General features: G+C 37.7%; 1 protein-coding gene across 2 annotated transcripts in view; it reads right to left on the bottom strand.

The window, feature by feature from the left end:
* Window positions 1-524: 524 nt before the first annotated feature.
* LMBRD1 (LMBR1 domain containing 1) overlaps window positions 525-15,312 on the bottom strand; it is a 68,794-nt gene continuing 54,006 nt past the window's right edge. For both annotated transcript variants that reach the window (XM_033055443.2, XM_033055444.2), the window contains exons 14-16: window positions 13,724-13,799; window positions 2,620-2,711; window positions 525-2,461 (exon numbers count right to left, since the gene is read on the bottom strand). In XM_033055443.2, the coding sequence (XP_032911334.1) occupies window positions 2,342-2,461; window positions 2,620-2,711; window positions 13,724-13,799 (288 nt within the window). In that variant the 3' untranslated portion in view covers window positions 525-2,341. The remainder of the gene's footprint in view (window positions 2,462-2,619; window positions 2,712-13,723; window positions 13,800-15,312) is intronic.

The raw sequence follows: 15,312 nt of genomic DNA, 5'->3' as shown, positions 1-15,312 counted from the left end.
AACTTTCGAACTTTCCATAGAAGCCTACTTCTTAATAACTGCAATTAACAATGGGTTGCTTATAGGTCTGATTAATACCTGGATTACAAAAACCTGGTACTTACTGAGTCCCCCTATTAAAAAGAAAGTCACCAATTCAAAGGCAGATTGCTGTATTACTGCATATAGACTATTTAGACAGGAAACATAACTGGATTGGGAAGAAACCCCTGAAATTAAGGAAATGCTAGAAACAGGAGAGATCTATAACAACATGTACCTAGGCACTGGATAAGAGTCTTGGTCAGTGATCCCCAAGGCCTGCACACAGTATGAAGTAGCTACATCGCACAACACCAAAAATTTCCCCAAAACCTTCCCAACAATCTTCCCCCAGATCAGCAGTCATCTCCCCAAGGCAAAGTTAGGGCAGAATGGATGTAAATCTGCAAGGTTGTGTTACAAACAAACCTGTAAGAAGAAAGTGACAATTTTTGGTGAAAACTAAAGATGACATGAATAAAACCCACAAAGAAAGGAGGACATCTGAGCAGTTAACTTTATTTAAATTACCTTATATAAGTTTTCCACCAGGGCATCTACAAATAAGTATACTCCAGGTTCTTGCTATGTTCTGGATGCAGCTTCTAGACAGTCAACATCACATTCCACCTTCTGTTGGAATAATTTGAGCTTCTTATAACTAATTCCTTGCAAGTTCCCCCAGTTGTCATGTTTAAATAATATTCAGCTAATTCTAGTCAGACAGTTCAGACTGCCTAGTCGAATTTCAGCACCTATTCTCAGTGTTTGAATACATTTCTGTCCTTTCAAATGTCACATTAGTAGCAAACTGGTTGATTGATATTAGTTGAGCATATTTTCAGTTTATAATCTACCTACAACACCAGGAGATGGACTCAATGTGGGTTCCTTCCAACTCAGCTTATTCTGTGTGTGATTCTTCTACATTGCCACATCAACATTTATATTACTGGAGCAATTGGCACAGACAGCTTGTTAAAAGACATCAAGTTTTTTTGTTCCTATAGTCCAAACATCAGTTCTGCACTAATACACAACTCACTTAAAACCTCCTCCAATACTGAAACTAAATTAGAATTCTGAGTTCTAAGCTGAATTAGAAGTTCCTGAGAGCCTGCTGTTCTAAATTCTGTAGAAAGAGGCAGACTGTTCTTGAAATAACTTTAGTGTTTGCAAACATGAAAGCAGTACATAATATTAATAACTACCCTACCTTCTAATAGCTATTTAACAATTAGTCTTATTTAAAATGACTACCTAATCACCTTTACATGTGCTTGCATAGACTTTAATGTCCCTCAGGTAGCATTAGAAGCTTAAAAACCTGTCCTTGTAAACATTCTCTTTCAGAATCTGTCAAAGGATATTGAAGATTTTTTCATCCTTAGAAATATAGCTCAGTAACTATATAGTTAAAATAGGATTAATTTACAAAGACAACACAAATGACAAAAATATTTCTGAACTGTGTTTATATAAACATTGGTTTGTAAACAAATTGACAACATTAAATATTGACAGAACTTCAAACCAGACCATTCGCATTAAAGAGAAAAATAAGTTAAAAATTAATCACATCTTAATTATTCCATTGGTTATGACTAGATCAGGCACCTGGAAGTTTCAGAACTGAGCCATACTAAAACACTGCAACAGTGCTGAATATTGTAATTTACACTATGATTTCCTTTGAGAGAGCAAAAGCCACCTCATAGTTACCCAAGGATTTCCATGGTAACTCAGTGGAGATCACAGTATTAAAATAACTTGTTTTTCACAGACTGGAAACTCACCATTTAAATAATATTTTTGGCATACTTTAATTGTTAGCTATAGTTTCATATAGTAATTCCAGTAAAACTAATGCAAAAGTTAAGTCAAGCCCTTCTGAGAGTGTAAACTTCATCAAGATCTTTCCCGCAATATTTGCACTGTTTTGCAGGATTTTAGTTAGTTTTATTTATGAACAAAAAAGTCCAACAAGTTAAGCATGGAAGTATTTAAGAAAACCTAAGGTAACATAAAAGCATTGTGAATTATGAAATAGTTACAACAGTTCATCAAATTATACATCAGAAAGTTACATATATGATTAATCATAAAACAATATTTTCTATATATTATTCCAAGTCAGCTTCAACATCTGTTCTCATTTAACAGTGATACTCAAAGTGATAATCAGGTTTTTTATCCCTTTAAGTGAGTATACTCATTTATTTTTTTTACAGGTGCAAAGATGCTTATTGAAATACGAGTTCCATGTGGGCATGACTCTCAACATAATTTTACATTTTTTCATCTTGAAGGCAAAAGACTGTCAATGGTAATAAACAGACAGTTCATCATCACTCATATCTGAATCGTCATCATCTACTTCACCTTCAATGACTGATTTCTTGCCTTTGCAGCATGAAACAATTAATCCAATTAAAAAGACCTGCAAATTTAAAGTAGAAAGTGTTACTGTTATTGAGTTAAAGGGCATATAAGGGCTAGACAAGTAAAACATTGTAGTGTGGTGATGCAAATGATGCAATGACAATTACTGTAAATCATCCAATTTGATTCAGAGGTCTCCAAAATCAAAGCACTTACTGCAATGAATGCCCAGTTCCCAAAGTAATAGGCTGCACTGAAGAACCAGAACTTATGAAGGAAGAGGTACGTCCGAGTGACAATACACTGATCTAAATTAAAAGGAAATAGGACTGATTAGCATATATCAACAACAAAATCAGCTAAATACCATGTAGTAGGATAATATTTAGCAAGTACAGAGAATATTTAGCTCTGCAGAGCAATTACACTCTACCTAATTTATTTTCCTGTACCAAAAAGGTTTACAAAAGTGACACTTGTTATGGGAGAGTGACTGTGAGAGGTAACACATTACTACTGGAAACAATTTCTCATGCAGATGTATCAATTATTCACTGGAATCTGTCCAAAAGGGAGCTAACTTGCCATTTTACATAAACCGCAGCCATACAAAGCAGATTTTGGATTAAAACACACATTTCAGGACAATGAAAAACTGTCTGTACCAGATTTACACAAGCTTTGTAAAAAATGAAAATTAAATTACATGTATGCAAAAAAACTCCAACAGGTACTGGGCCTTTTGCAACACAGGTAACAGAAGCCTTATTTGTACATAAGGCCTGACAGTACTGGCTAAACCTTATTCCTCTAACAACAAGAATACTGTAGTATCTTCTGATGAGGCTGTATTTTTCTTCATTTCTAACTGGTATATTTTTAAATTAAGAATCAAATTGCCATGGAATTTTCAACACACAGACAGAGAGCGGCACTGCTTGTATAAGACACCAAACCTCTGGCATTCAAGGGGTCATGCTAGAGGATGGCCAGCAGGACACACGAACCAGTTCATGAACCTCTCAAATACAAGGAAAGGCAAACCAAGTTCATAGTAAGGTAAAATATAATTTCCTGGTTGGGTTTTTTTGTGTTTTTATACTATGCTTCAAACCCTACCTAAAGCAAATTTCTGAGCAGGAGTTGGTGTGCAAGCATATTTAACACTAGAGTAAGTAAGCAATCCAGAAACTGTCTGCCCCTCAGTTCAGACCCCAGGTTTTGAAATATTCCCCAGGTGCTGCTGAAGATTTCCTGCCTTCTAAAGTTGAGTGATAGACTACTTATATAGTTATATAGCTCACTTTTAGCAGCCATCTAAGTAAGAAACGCCAGTGAAGATACTTCATAATTGCAGATAATATTGTCAATACCATCTGCAGCTCTCCAGCTGGTTACTTAAATTAAAAAACATCAAAAACACTTTCAGATGGCTCTTAATAATTGGATTAAATGGATGATGATAAATATTTTGGAATAGTTTGACCTTGCAAGAATATTTCTATGCAATGTTACAAGAGCAGGTAACTAAATTTTAGCTATTGCTTCTGAACTAATGTTAATAGGCTGACATGACATTTTTCATCAACTGATTCCTCCACATTACTCAACTTAGAATAAGTTATAATGAGTAGCCTACATTAAGATAGCTACTTGTTATCCAGAATGATCAAAGTGAATATTAGGTGTATCTTGATCATGTGGAACAAAATTACACATGGAAAGTTACTAAGCCTCCAATAGATACCTGCCACCATTTAAAAAACACAACTTATTCCATGTACACATTTAGTGATGACCAAAGAACAAAGCCAAACAGTCAGGATTCAAGACAAAACCATTTTTAAAATAAAGAATGCAAGTACTAATAGCCATTACTACCAGAAGAGTCAACTACTTTTTGAATCCACATGTGAAGGTTTTCATTATGCAATAAACAGTTACACTTAATGTAGTATTTTCAAATTAAGGCTTCTTCCAGGAAGTGAATTAGCTAGTTTATGATGAACTACAATAATTCTGTTCAAAGTCAAGTATTAAAGCCTAAAACGTGATTTTGTGCACTGAAGCTCAAACTACGAGAAGTTACTGATGAAGTCTGTCTTTTATGCATCTCAAAACATAGTGAGCTTTCACAAAAGCATGTAGAAGGAAACGGTTTTTTAGTCACAAATTGTTGTGAACAGTGTAACTTATAAACATTGGCATTATTTGAAAGTCAATACTGTACACGTGTTTTACCTCTTCATTAATCAACTAGACAATAAAACAGATTATACCCTCTGTAAATCCATAGATCAAACTACAAAGGAATAAAGAGCAGAGGTCCAACACACTAGATGGTCAGATTTAGGAAATGGTTATTTTTCAAGCCCCTTGAAACAGCCCTCAAAGTTCAATAGAAACAGAAGTCCTGCACCTGGAACAAAGTGACAGCATGCAATATTGCAGGCTGAGGGTTGACTAGACATAATGCAACTGTGCAGAAAGCAACCTCATCTCCCAGCAGACAAACAGAACACATAGTTACTGGTGTTCATCTATAACTCAGAACTGTAACTCAATATCAGGCTATCTGGAATGCAGCACAAGTCCATGAACCTGATCAGTTCTTCCACTGTGACATCTGCAATGATGCCATTTTGGGCTGCCCAGTACAAAAGCAGCATTGACTTACTGAAGCAAATCTAGTGGAGAACCACTGCAACAGCTTAGAGCACGCAACAGACAATGAAGGTGTGTTCTTTCAGCTTGAAGTAAAAGTGTTTGCAGGTGTCTTACTTCTGACTGCTATCTAGTGGCGGCTTACAAAGTGTTAAATGAGATTGCTGTTAGACCTGCATAATAACAGATGACAGAGTGGCAGCAAGAAATACACCTATTAAATAGTAGGAGAGGCAATCAGCATAGGTAAACATTGAAGCAGGCTGTCCCTCAGACATTCACAGCTGGATGGGGAACCTGCTCTACTTGTCCTCTGCTGGGTGTTTGGACCAGACTACCTCTTAGGTCCTGTGTGTGCTCAAAATAGATATTGAGATAACAATATCTACATGGTATTTTTGGATGGAAAACCCCAAAGTGAGAATGTTATCCAAGGACAGTTTCAAGCAGAACCTAGTCTTACCTAAAATACACTCAGAACTACTCCCAAAGGAAAAGCTGGACCCTTAGTGTGCTTGAACATCTAAGCACTGCAAAATCTCAGACCCTAAAAGTATTGAAGACATAGTTTCAGGTGTCCAAGAATACTTATTTCATATAACCTTGCTGCCAATAAATCAAAAGCTGTGTTCCAAAAAGCAGCTGATGCTTAAAGGTTCTAGGTATGGCCTTGGTCATAGATCAAATTGTTGAGACAAAGCAAGCTTCAGGAGTCTCTACAGGAAGATATTAACAGGTATATTAAATATTCCCCTATTTTGTACCTATAATCTCAACCTAACATCTTGATCAATATTGCATAGTGTTAATGTCACTCAAGTGCTTCCAAAGTCCACAGAAGTTTATGTTCAAGATTGTATTCCACATATCACTTCCAACTTTCTCTAGAAACAGATCCATGGAATGGCAGCAACAGCTGTCCCAGCCACAAATACAGGATTTCTTTCTTGTTGGCTAAACAGCAAAAAAAAAAACCTACATTCTTATTTGTCCCTTACGCATTAGTTTCTACAAGCATTGTTTTCATATAGTATTTGAGTATATCCCCACTTATTCCATATTCTTCTCTGCTGTGACATGTACACACACACACAGAATTAACAGTACCCTCATTGAGCTGTTGAGCCTTTGCACTTGACAATCCAGCCCCTCCACTGCTGCAACTTCTCTGCTTTCACAAGCTAAAATTAATCTCCTAAACAAAGCTTTTATAACTTTTGGTTTGTGGCATCCCATACCATTTATCTTTCTCTCAGCTAACTTCTCCCAGAAACTGCTTAAATTTCAATTCATTGCTCATTCAGCTTTTACAATAATGCAAGCATTAAACAGCTTCAGCACCATTTGCTTTAAGGTCAACTTTGCAATAAAATTACACCTTTGATCTCTTATCAGAATGAAAAGCATATTGGAACACATACTACTGACATATAGCAGTGATCTGAAAATATTTCCCAACTGGTTATATGTAGTTACAATAACTCCTCACTTAGAGATGTGAATCACTTAGCTTCCAACAGTTCAAGCCGACAGCACATTAAAGTACTACAGTGCATTACAGAAGCATGACTACCAAATCACTCAGATGTTAGACAACAGTTTGCAGCTATCTAAAATCTTCTAAAATCTAGGTCTAACATGCAAGGAAAAAAAGCTGCCTGATGTTTCATCCCAGTTGTCTGGCTTTGGTGCACATTTTTTTGCTTAGCTGGAAGTGGTAATGAGATGGCACCTATGTTAGACCTGTAGAAGCAAAAAGTCTAGTCAGATAAAGTCTAGTTCAAAAAGCTACCTTATTCAACAGAAGCTGCTCAGTAGGCTTAGAATCAAATCCCGACAAAGGAAAAGATTTAGCAGCCTAAGGAGAAGCCAGAAACCTGGAAACCAGGAACAGATACTTGGGACAAGCTATTTAGACAGCAAACTGATTTTTCAGTGCTTCAAGCTACAGGTAAGTTGTATGTGATACTTCTCACGGTCTATCTGCAAATAAAACACAACCTGATATAAAACTAGGCAGATAAAAATGATCTAATTGATATGAATCAGTCTGGATTTATAACAAACAGATCTGATTTTGTGACAAAAGCTACAAGTCTGGATAGCCAATAGCTATTTGCAGTTATTTTACAGTACATGAACAACTGCAGCAGTCACAAAATTTCTTGATGGTAATTACACATTGTGAATGTTTACATTAAATGGCTTGAGAATTTCCAAGTCACATCAGTGCTAGCAGGGCTTTATTGCATAAGGAAGGAAGGAGACTTCCAGTAAGATCCTCCAAGAGTCTTTGCCAAAAGAAGAAAAAAGACACTAATCAAAATTTCTAAATGTTAAATAATAAAAATAATGTCCTATTAAGTGATCTGGGTGCCACATTTTTTCCTCAACAGTCAAATTTAAATGAAGTGACATGTATGAAAGGAATTTGCACTTATGTATGAATAAAGGATTTAGCTGTAGAAAGAAGGTTCTGGATCTTACAGCCAAGCACAAACGTTAGTTAAACACAGCAAGAGTCTTTACTACTTCCCTCTATATGTTCAGAGAGCCTGTCAGTCCTTTTTTGGTTGTTTTAGACTTGGAGTTCATCCTAGCACATTTATGACATTATAATGCAAAATTTCACCCAGCTATAAGGTTTCTATTTCACTTTGGTTACAGAAAATCTGTGAAGGTGCCAAGATTTGCATGCATTAACAGACTAGGGGAAAAACATTTGAGATTTGCAGAGCTAAACCTGCTAATCTCATTTTTCATAAGTTTAAAGGATGACTTGATTTTAATGTTTATTAATTACCTTCAAGTGTGGAAAATACTAATGCTACAAGTCCATGTATAAAGTGAACAGCATTAGCCAAAAGCTAAATCTGAAGCCACTTCAATCCCAAAGAGGTAATGCCCAGGTTCTACAGGGAAGTAATAAACCATTGGATCAGTCTGCTGATGGAAAACGTGTTCGCAGTGCTTCTGTTGAAAATAGAGATCCTTTGAAACATTGTGTACAATTAAGGTTAATTACAAGCACTTGCCACATGGGTTTAAAGACAAGCCATAATTGTTATTTCATGCCTTTGAATTGCCACCTTAAACTTGACGTTCTTTAAGAGGCATTTTCTGAGTCTCCCTTGAAAACCTTATTTTTAACTAGAGGCAAACAATTCTTATAATAAAAGATATAGCCAGTGATAAACATCAAAGGCAATACTCTAGGGATGAACACAGATGCATAAACTCTAGAAAGGAAGTAGCAGACAGCATAAACAATTATTTTCATTCTTACAAAACCTCCTTTAGGAAAAATAATTGTTGGAATTGATGTATCTACACCTGCAAACAATGTACTGCAAAAAGATAGTTACAGCACTCTTAGCCGCTCATTGTTCACAGGTGCCAAACAGGCTGCCTGTGCTCAGACATGCACCACTGTGCTTATCTACATGGAGTCCTTCTGCTCACAGAGGACTTTGAAAGTGTTAGGTATAAGCATAGATTCAGGCTAAACTACTAGTAAGGTCATTCACAAAGCAACATGAAAAGGGAAAGTCCTCATTAAAATCCTTACTTTATGTGAAGCATTTCGTAACTTTTCAAAGTAATTTAGAACAACAGTTTGGAAGTGGTAACATACAGTCATACAACTCTTCATACAAAATTACTAATATTGAGGGTTCTGAGCAACTTGCTAGTGGTTTCCCTTTGCATGTCTCCTGCATTTCTCTAGAAGAGAAACAGAATATACTCCTGTTTTGGCATTTGTATTTGGGCCTCTGTTCCAGCATGAGTAATGTCTATATCTTGTCTTTATTCAGGCAAAAATAAAGCCTGAGGTCCTGAACTTTTTGACTTATAGCTAATAAGTGTGTCTTAGAAGGCAGCACAAATCAAATTAGCACAGTAAGACTTCATTTCAAAGTCTTAGAAATGACATGATTTTTTTCTCTCACTTTACATGTAGTTTCAAGTCAGCCCAGGTCTATGAAATAGGCCTAGCAGATAGATTGCACCCATGTAACAGGCCTTGAGCAAGGCTCATTTCATCAATGAAGGAAGAGAATTCCAGGGCAGATTCAGAGAGTTCTGCATTTTAAGTGAGTGATGCTTAAAAACTAGATCTTGTAATCTAGAAAGAGGCAGTGTTTTTCTGATCTCATAGCTCAGGCTTGCAGCTGAATCAAAGCTCATCTACATTAAATCCCATTAACCTGGTAAGCTAAACCTATACCAAGTTTTCAACACATTAGTCCAGCTGCAAGAGTTTTAATGACATAATTAAACTTCATTGCTTTAACTTATACTCAACTGAGTTGTGGACCCAACAGTTCAGCTGTCATTAGCTCTTGAAAACAGCCATCAAATCATATTTTTGCTCAACTGTATTGAATACTGAAAACTAAAGTTTGTTTTCCTTATAACAAATATATTAAACTTTCTGCTCCCAGAAGACTACTTGAAAAGCTTTTTAAGTTCACCAAAACACAAACCTTTCGTGCAAGATGTTTAATGAAAAAAAGGTACTTTGACTTCATATGTAGCCCGCTCTATTATTTTTGGTCTTCTATTCTGTTTCATGTAGTTACACTATTACAGGCCTTATCTGAGTATAAAACAGATTTACCTCCTGCATATCAGGAGTACATAGAGAAAAGCTTTGTTGAATGAAAGCAGATAATGCTAAATCAAATTATATATCTAACTATAAATACTCAAGAATGTGTTTTTTTGTAAGATTGCATTTTAACTGCCTTGTATTTCACCAGCAAGTGAAACTGTCCTTTGGACTAAACAAAACATTAGTTTGAAACAAATTTACAGCAAACACTGCCCAATAGTCTGAAATATCAGCTGTTACAACTTGACCAGATCTCTTCTACTATCTCAGAAGGAAAAAAATAATTTACCTAGTAACAGTAAGCATATATATATATATATCTCCAACATCTGAGCATTTAATAAGACAGCAGATTGCTATACGGTTATCTATCAGTACAGTCATTAAAAGGTCATTGCTTGTTTTATGTTTAAGGAAAAACACCTGTTAGAATTAAATCAGTTTAAATAGAATTAAATTAATTGAGGAGATAAATCAATGTTTGCAATTAGTTACAGTTCACTGGTTTACATAAAGCCCTAGTACCAAAGGCAGCAAATCAAACTGCAAGTGCTTGACCAACCTTTAAAGTTATTTGTATCTATTTTTGTCCATCTCTAATATCCTTAAAAACAACAGAAATTGTATTTAGAAGTTTAGCTCCTACCTCTGAAATAAATCTGATTTGTCAAGATGTTCTCTCTGATCACAGAAGAGTACAGTAATTTCACGAATACAAGCCGCACCAATTTGACCAAAAGTTTGGTGGAAACCCGGAAGTGCGGCTAATATTCGAGGGCGGCTAATACATGAACAACATTCTAAAAGCTGCCAACACAGAAGTGAGAGCCCGCGGCAGCCCCAAGCCAAGCTGGAGCCCGGCCGGCCCCGGCAGAGGTGGGAAAGCCTGGCAGAGGCGGGGCCAGCAGTGTGGGGGGCGGGCGGCAGAGCCTGAGCCAGCAGGGCGGGGCAGGGGGGGCGGCAGAGCCCGGGCCAGCAGGGCGGGGGAGCCTGGGAGAACTGGGGCTAGCAGTGCAGGGGAGCATGGCAGAAGCAGGAAGCCCGGCAGGTGGGGCTGCCTGGCAGCGGGGGAAGCCCAGCAGAATCGGGGCCAGCAGCGTGGGAGAGCCCGGCGGTGCGGGGGCCTGCAGTGCCGGCCAGGGCGAGCAAACGCGGCGGCGGTGCAGACGGGAGGGGGTGGCCGGCAGAGCCTGGCAGCGGCGGCAGCCCTGCCGGCCGGGCGAGCAAACATGGTGCGGGGCGGCCGGCATGCCTGGCAGCGGCGGCGGCGGCTGGCCCGCCGGCAGGACGAGCAAACGTGGCAGTGAGGCGGTGCTGACGGGAGAGGGGGGCCAGCGAGCCCGGCGGCGGCGACAGCCCTCCGGCCGGGCGAGCAAACGCGGCAGCGAGGTGTTGCTGACGGGAGAGGGGGGCCAGTGAGCCCGGCGGCGGCTGCAGCACCACCCAGCCGGCCCCGTCGGCAACCATGAGCGGGCCGAGCCTGCCTGGCCCCGCCCCGAGCCAGTAAACCCCACTATGCCGCGATCCTGTTACTAATTGGCCAATTTGTGAAAGCTGCGCACGGATTCTCGCTACGAACGAAAGTGCGGCTAATATTCGGGGTGCGGCTTATCTATTGACAAAGACAGCAACATTGTCGAGGCACCGGAAGTGCGGCTTATACTCCGTGCGGCTTGTATTCGTGAAACTACTGTACTTTTCATTAGTTTTGTTACCAGGTATTAAAAATGACAGGTATTCCAAAGTAAGGACTATATTCCCAGTTTCTAAAACTGACTGGATTAAATAATCATTACAGTGTTTTCACTAATGCAACGTTTTAGTTGATTATTAAAAAACAAACTTTCATTTATAAAGACACATGAATGGCCTGAATGTATAATCTACAGTTAATACAACTCCAGTTAAGCCTTTTGATCATGTTAATATTCACATTTAGGAAACACCCATCTTCTACTTATACTGGTTTAGCACAGGACAGCACATGAACATTTTCTCCACCTCTTTTCTATTAAGAAAGAAGACAATGACTCAGACACAGTCACTGCAACAACAGGATGATAAACCAAAGCCATCATTTACACAGACCAACTTGTGTTCAGTACATTGGAAGACTAGTTTTAACCATCAGCATATTGTTTCCATTGAGCAAAGTAAGAAAGAAAAGCTAAGAAAGAAAATCAAGTAAAGTATTAAAAGTACTCAAAAAAATTCAAGTAAGGGTGGAATTAAGTTTACTCAGATGCAATCCTTAAATTGCTTAAATTCCTCAAATGCTTAAGTTTTTATACTTAAGCAAAGTCTGAGGCAATCAGACTATTTTAATTTCTCTCACAAGGGTCAAGACTAGCAAGCTTATCAATGCCAGTGAATATAGTCTGCTTTCAGTCAAGAAGCTGCTAACAAGAAACGAAGATCTGTTCAACTCGGACAAAAGTGATCTCATTTTGAAAGGCAACACATTCGCTCTTCTAAATTTTGCCAGTTTCTATTTTTAATCCCAAAAACAGGGCAACATGAATTGAACAGTTTTAATTGTCAAAATGTCTAAACACTTAAAATTGCATTAAATCTAAAAATAGCAATCAAAAATGAACAAATGAACTAATGATTTGAAGTAAGGGGGAAAATGGGTGGGGGAGGAAATCTATCATCCTTGGGAGATGCTATGAATCACCAGGAATGAGACTAACACACATACTGAATTTGAAAATACGCGTAAATATAAAGGAATCACCCTGTAAAAGAGACCCGGCTTGACAGACTAGGAACAAAGAACTGATGATCCAGTTACCTTCACTAATAAAAAAATAAATCAAGCTTTATATTTTCCAATAACAAAAGTAGAGAAAAACTGAGTGGCTGTTAAGAACTTTGAGAAGCAGTCAAAAAATTGGGAGTTACAGAATACTGGTAATATGAAGAGAATGGGACAAGTACTTTTCTTTTCTATCAACTAACACTGTCAAGCAATTTCATAAGGATAGAAATGCACACACAACACAACTGCTATTCAGAGGAGCTGAAAGGTATCAGAATAAGAACAACTAAAGGCTTGGGATTGAAAAAATCTGGACCATTCTGAAGGCAATAAATCTTATGCTGAGATCAGTGTTAGCAATCAATATCACTGTGACCTTAAAGAGCTATCAGTACTGCAGTGGTTTCTGCAGTTCAAACTGAAAAAACTGTTTATATGCAGAGAAAAAGGAAGTCTAAAGTAAGACTGCAAAAAATAAAACCAGCATGATTTCAATCAGCTCCGTTTTTTAATGAAACCAGGCTGAAACTCATTCACAGTTTCACTCAGGTCTCATAGATGAATAAGCACTAAAATAAAATGTTACCAGTCTCTCTCAAAAAAAGAAAATCAACACCCAGGCCTGCATAGATGGAAAGTAAAGGAACATTCCAGCATTATCCATCTGCTGGCTAGTCACTACCCATCTCCAGAATATCCATAATACATCTTCTGCTCAACAAGGGGACATTTAGTAATACAGCTGAGAAAATTTATCATTCCCAATAATTTCTAGCATAATTCTAATAGAATTAGAGAAAAATTGTCTAAGATTTCTAGTTCTACTGGTATTGTTGCTCATGGAAGAGCCCATTTTACATCTCATTATAAATTATGTAATTCTCTTATCTGTAAGTTTCCACTGGGAGTCTCAAGTTCCACTGAGAAGCTCAGACCTTACTTTTCCTGAGACCAAACAGAATATTTGTTTGCATGTTTTTATGATAAATATACACAGTGAAGTGCACTTTCAACGCTAAGCTATTCACCAGCTGGGGTTTATTTTTGAGAACTTCTACACACACATTAAAGCAAATGTGAGACTTTAAAGTTAACTGGAATGCTTTGTTACCCATGGGTTCTACTAAAAATAGTAATTCCTTCAAATGAATAAAGTAAGTTTTAACTATACATCAAAGCTCCATTTTAGGAAAATGAAACCCATGAAGACAGATTAAGCTGCTTATTACAGCTGAGCATGCACTTATCACACTGGAAATATAAGAAGAATTTTATCTTACCTTCAGGTGCATCTGCATCACAGTCTTTAGACACAAGTGTCACATTCTGTGGCTGACCATCAGTTGTCTTGTTACTCTGCATTATAAATCAAGAAAATTAGTACACTAGTCTACCAGCAGTGGTCTTCCACAGAAAATGATAGTGCAGAAACCAAATATATTTGTCAGTGAATTAAATTAAAAAAAACCAAACCTCTTAGAATATTCAAAAGTGTTATTTCTGAACAGTATATGCAGAGTAAGCTGCAAGCGGTAAAAGATGAACATTTCTAAGCATGATTTCATTACCCAAAAATTAATAGCTTGTGTTCTTTTTGAAGACTTGTGAAAAATACACTTGAGCTCTGAAACTAAACTTTTTAACTATGCCTAAAATTAATTTGAAAATCAACTTTAGTAACCATGGAAGTTTTAGAATGGATAATAATGAATGCAGCTCACTTCTGGTCTAAAATCCAGATGGTAACATGCAACATACTTGGACCGGCAGAGTGGAAGAAGAGAAATTATGCTTAAGTGAACTACTGAAAACCCAGATGTACCTGCTTAAATGTCCCAAATCTTTGGAAAGCTAACCCTTTCAGGGAACATGAACTGTGTTCCACAGTTTTGAACAACCAGTAAATAATTTTAGCAGAGTCCCGTGTAAATCCTTTGCACTACATTGACTTTTTTATATGCTGATTCACTTTAAAGGGTGTCATTCCTATAGTACATACTTACACCCTCATGATTTCCTAAACAGAAAACCCTCTAGAGAAATCAGTAAGAGTCAGTATCTCTTCTTCAGACTGAAAAAAGCTCCTTAAAACATACCAGCAATCTGTACAAGCTGGTACATTAAACTAAGCTCTAACAACTTCATTCACTTTAACATACTAACAGGATTTTAAATACAACAATAGCTAGACCTATGGGCTTTCTTGGACAATACCTCTGCTTTTTTCCAGGTCTTACATCACTGTTCGCCACGAACATTCCTATAATTTAAGGCCTTTTTAGTACAAGTATTGCCAGAGTAAAACTTTAGTGTTATCTCATTTACTCCCAGGCTGAAAGCAGGATGCATCAAGACCGAGCATGAGACAGAACTATGGACAGTAACTCAGTATGTGTGCTTCAAGAGCTGACACATTTTGGACACTCCAGAAAATCACAATCTATTATGTAAAGGGTTAAGATACAGCCTGTTACACCTACATGATTAGTTTCTGCTAATGTTAAAGATCAAGAACTTGAAAAGATCTGTTTCCACACTTAGCCATCTAAAGGATGATACTTCTGGATTCCTGTTGCTGGCAATGGAAACACTGGGTCCTGCAATTTAGCTCCACTCCTGCAAATTATTTATGCCATGACTGAAGAAAAAGTGATCATTGCTGTTCTGGTCACCAACCAGGGAAAAGTATCCATGTTGCCTATGGCAAGTACTGGCTTTTTTAATTCCTGTCTCAGTCAAACAAATCTTAATGGTCCACTGGGTACAAATATCAGCAAGCTTTTTCTTTCAGACAAAGGAAAAATAACCCTTGGCTTTATTGAACAGAAATAGGAATTGTACCACAAGTATGGGCAAAGTTATGCTTTTG

The sequence above is a fragment of the Catharus ustulatus genome, chromosome 3 (genome assembly GCF_009819885.2).
Source record: "Catharus ustulatus isolate bCatUst1 chromosome 3, bCatUst1.pri.v2, whole genome shotgun sequence".
Taxonomy (NCBI): domain Eukaryota; kingdom Metazoa; phylum Chordata; class Aves; order Passeriformes; family Turdidae; genus Catharus; species Catharus ustulatus.
The sequence above is the reverse complement of the archived record's forward strand: the minus strand, read 5'-3'. Positions and strand labels throughout refer to the sequence as shown.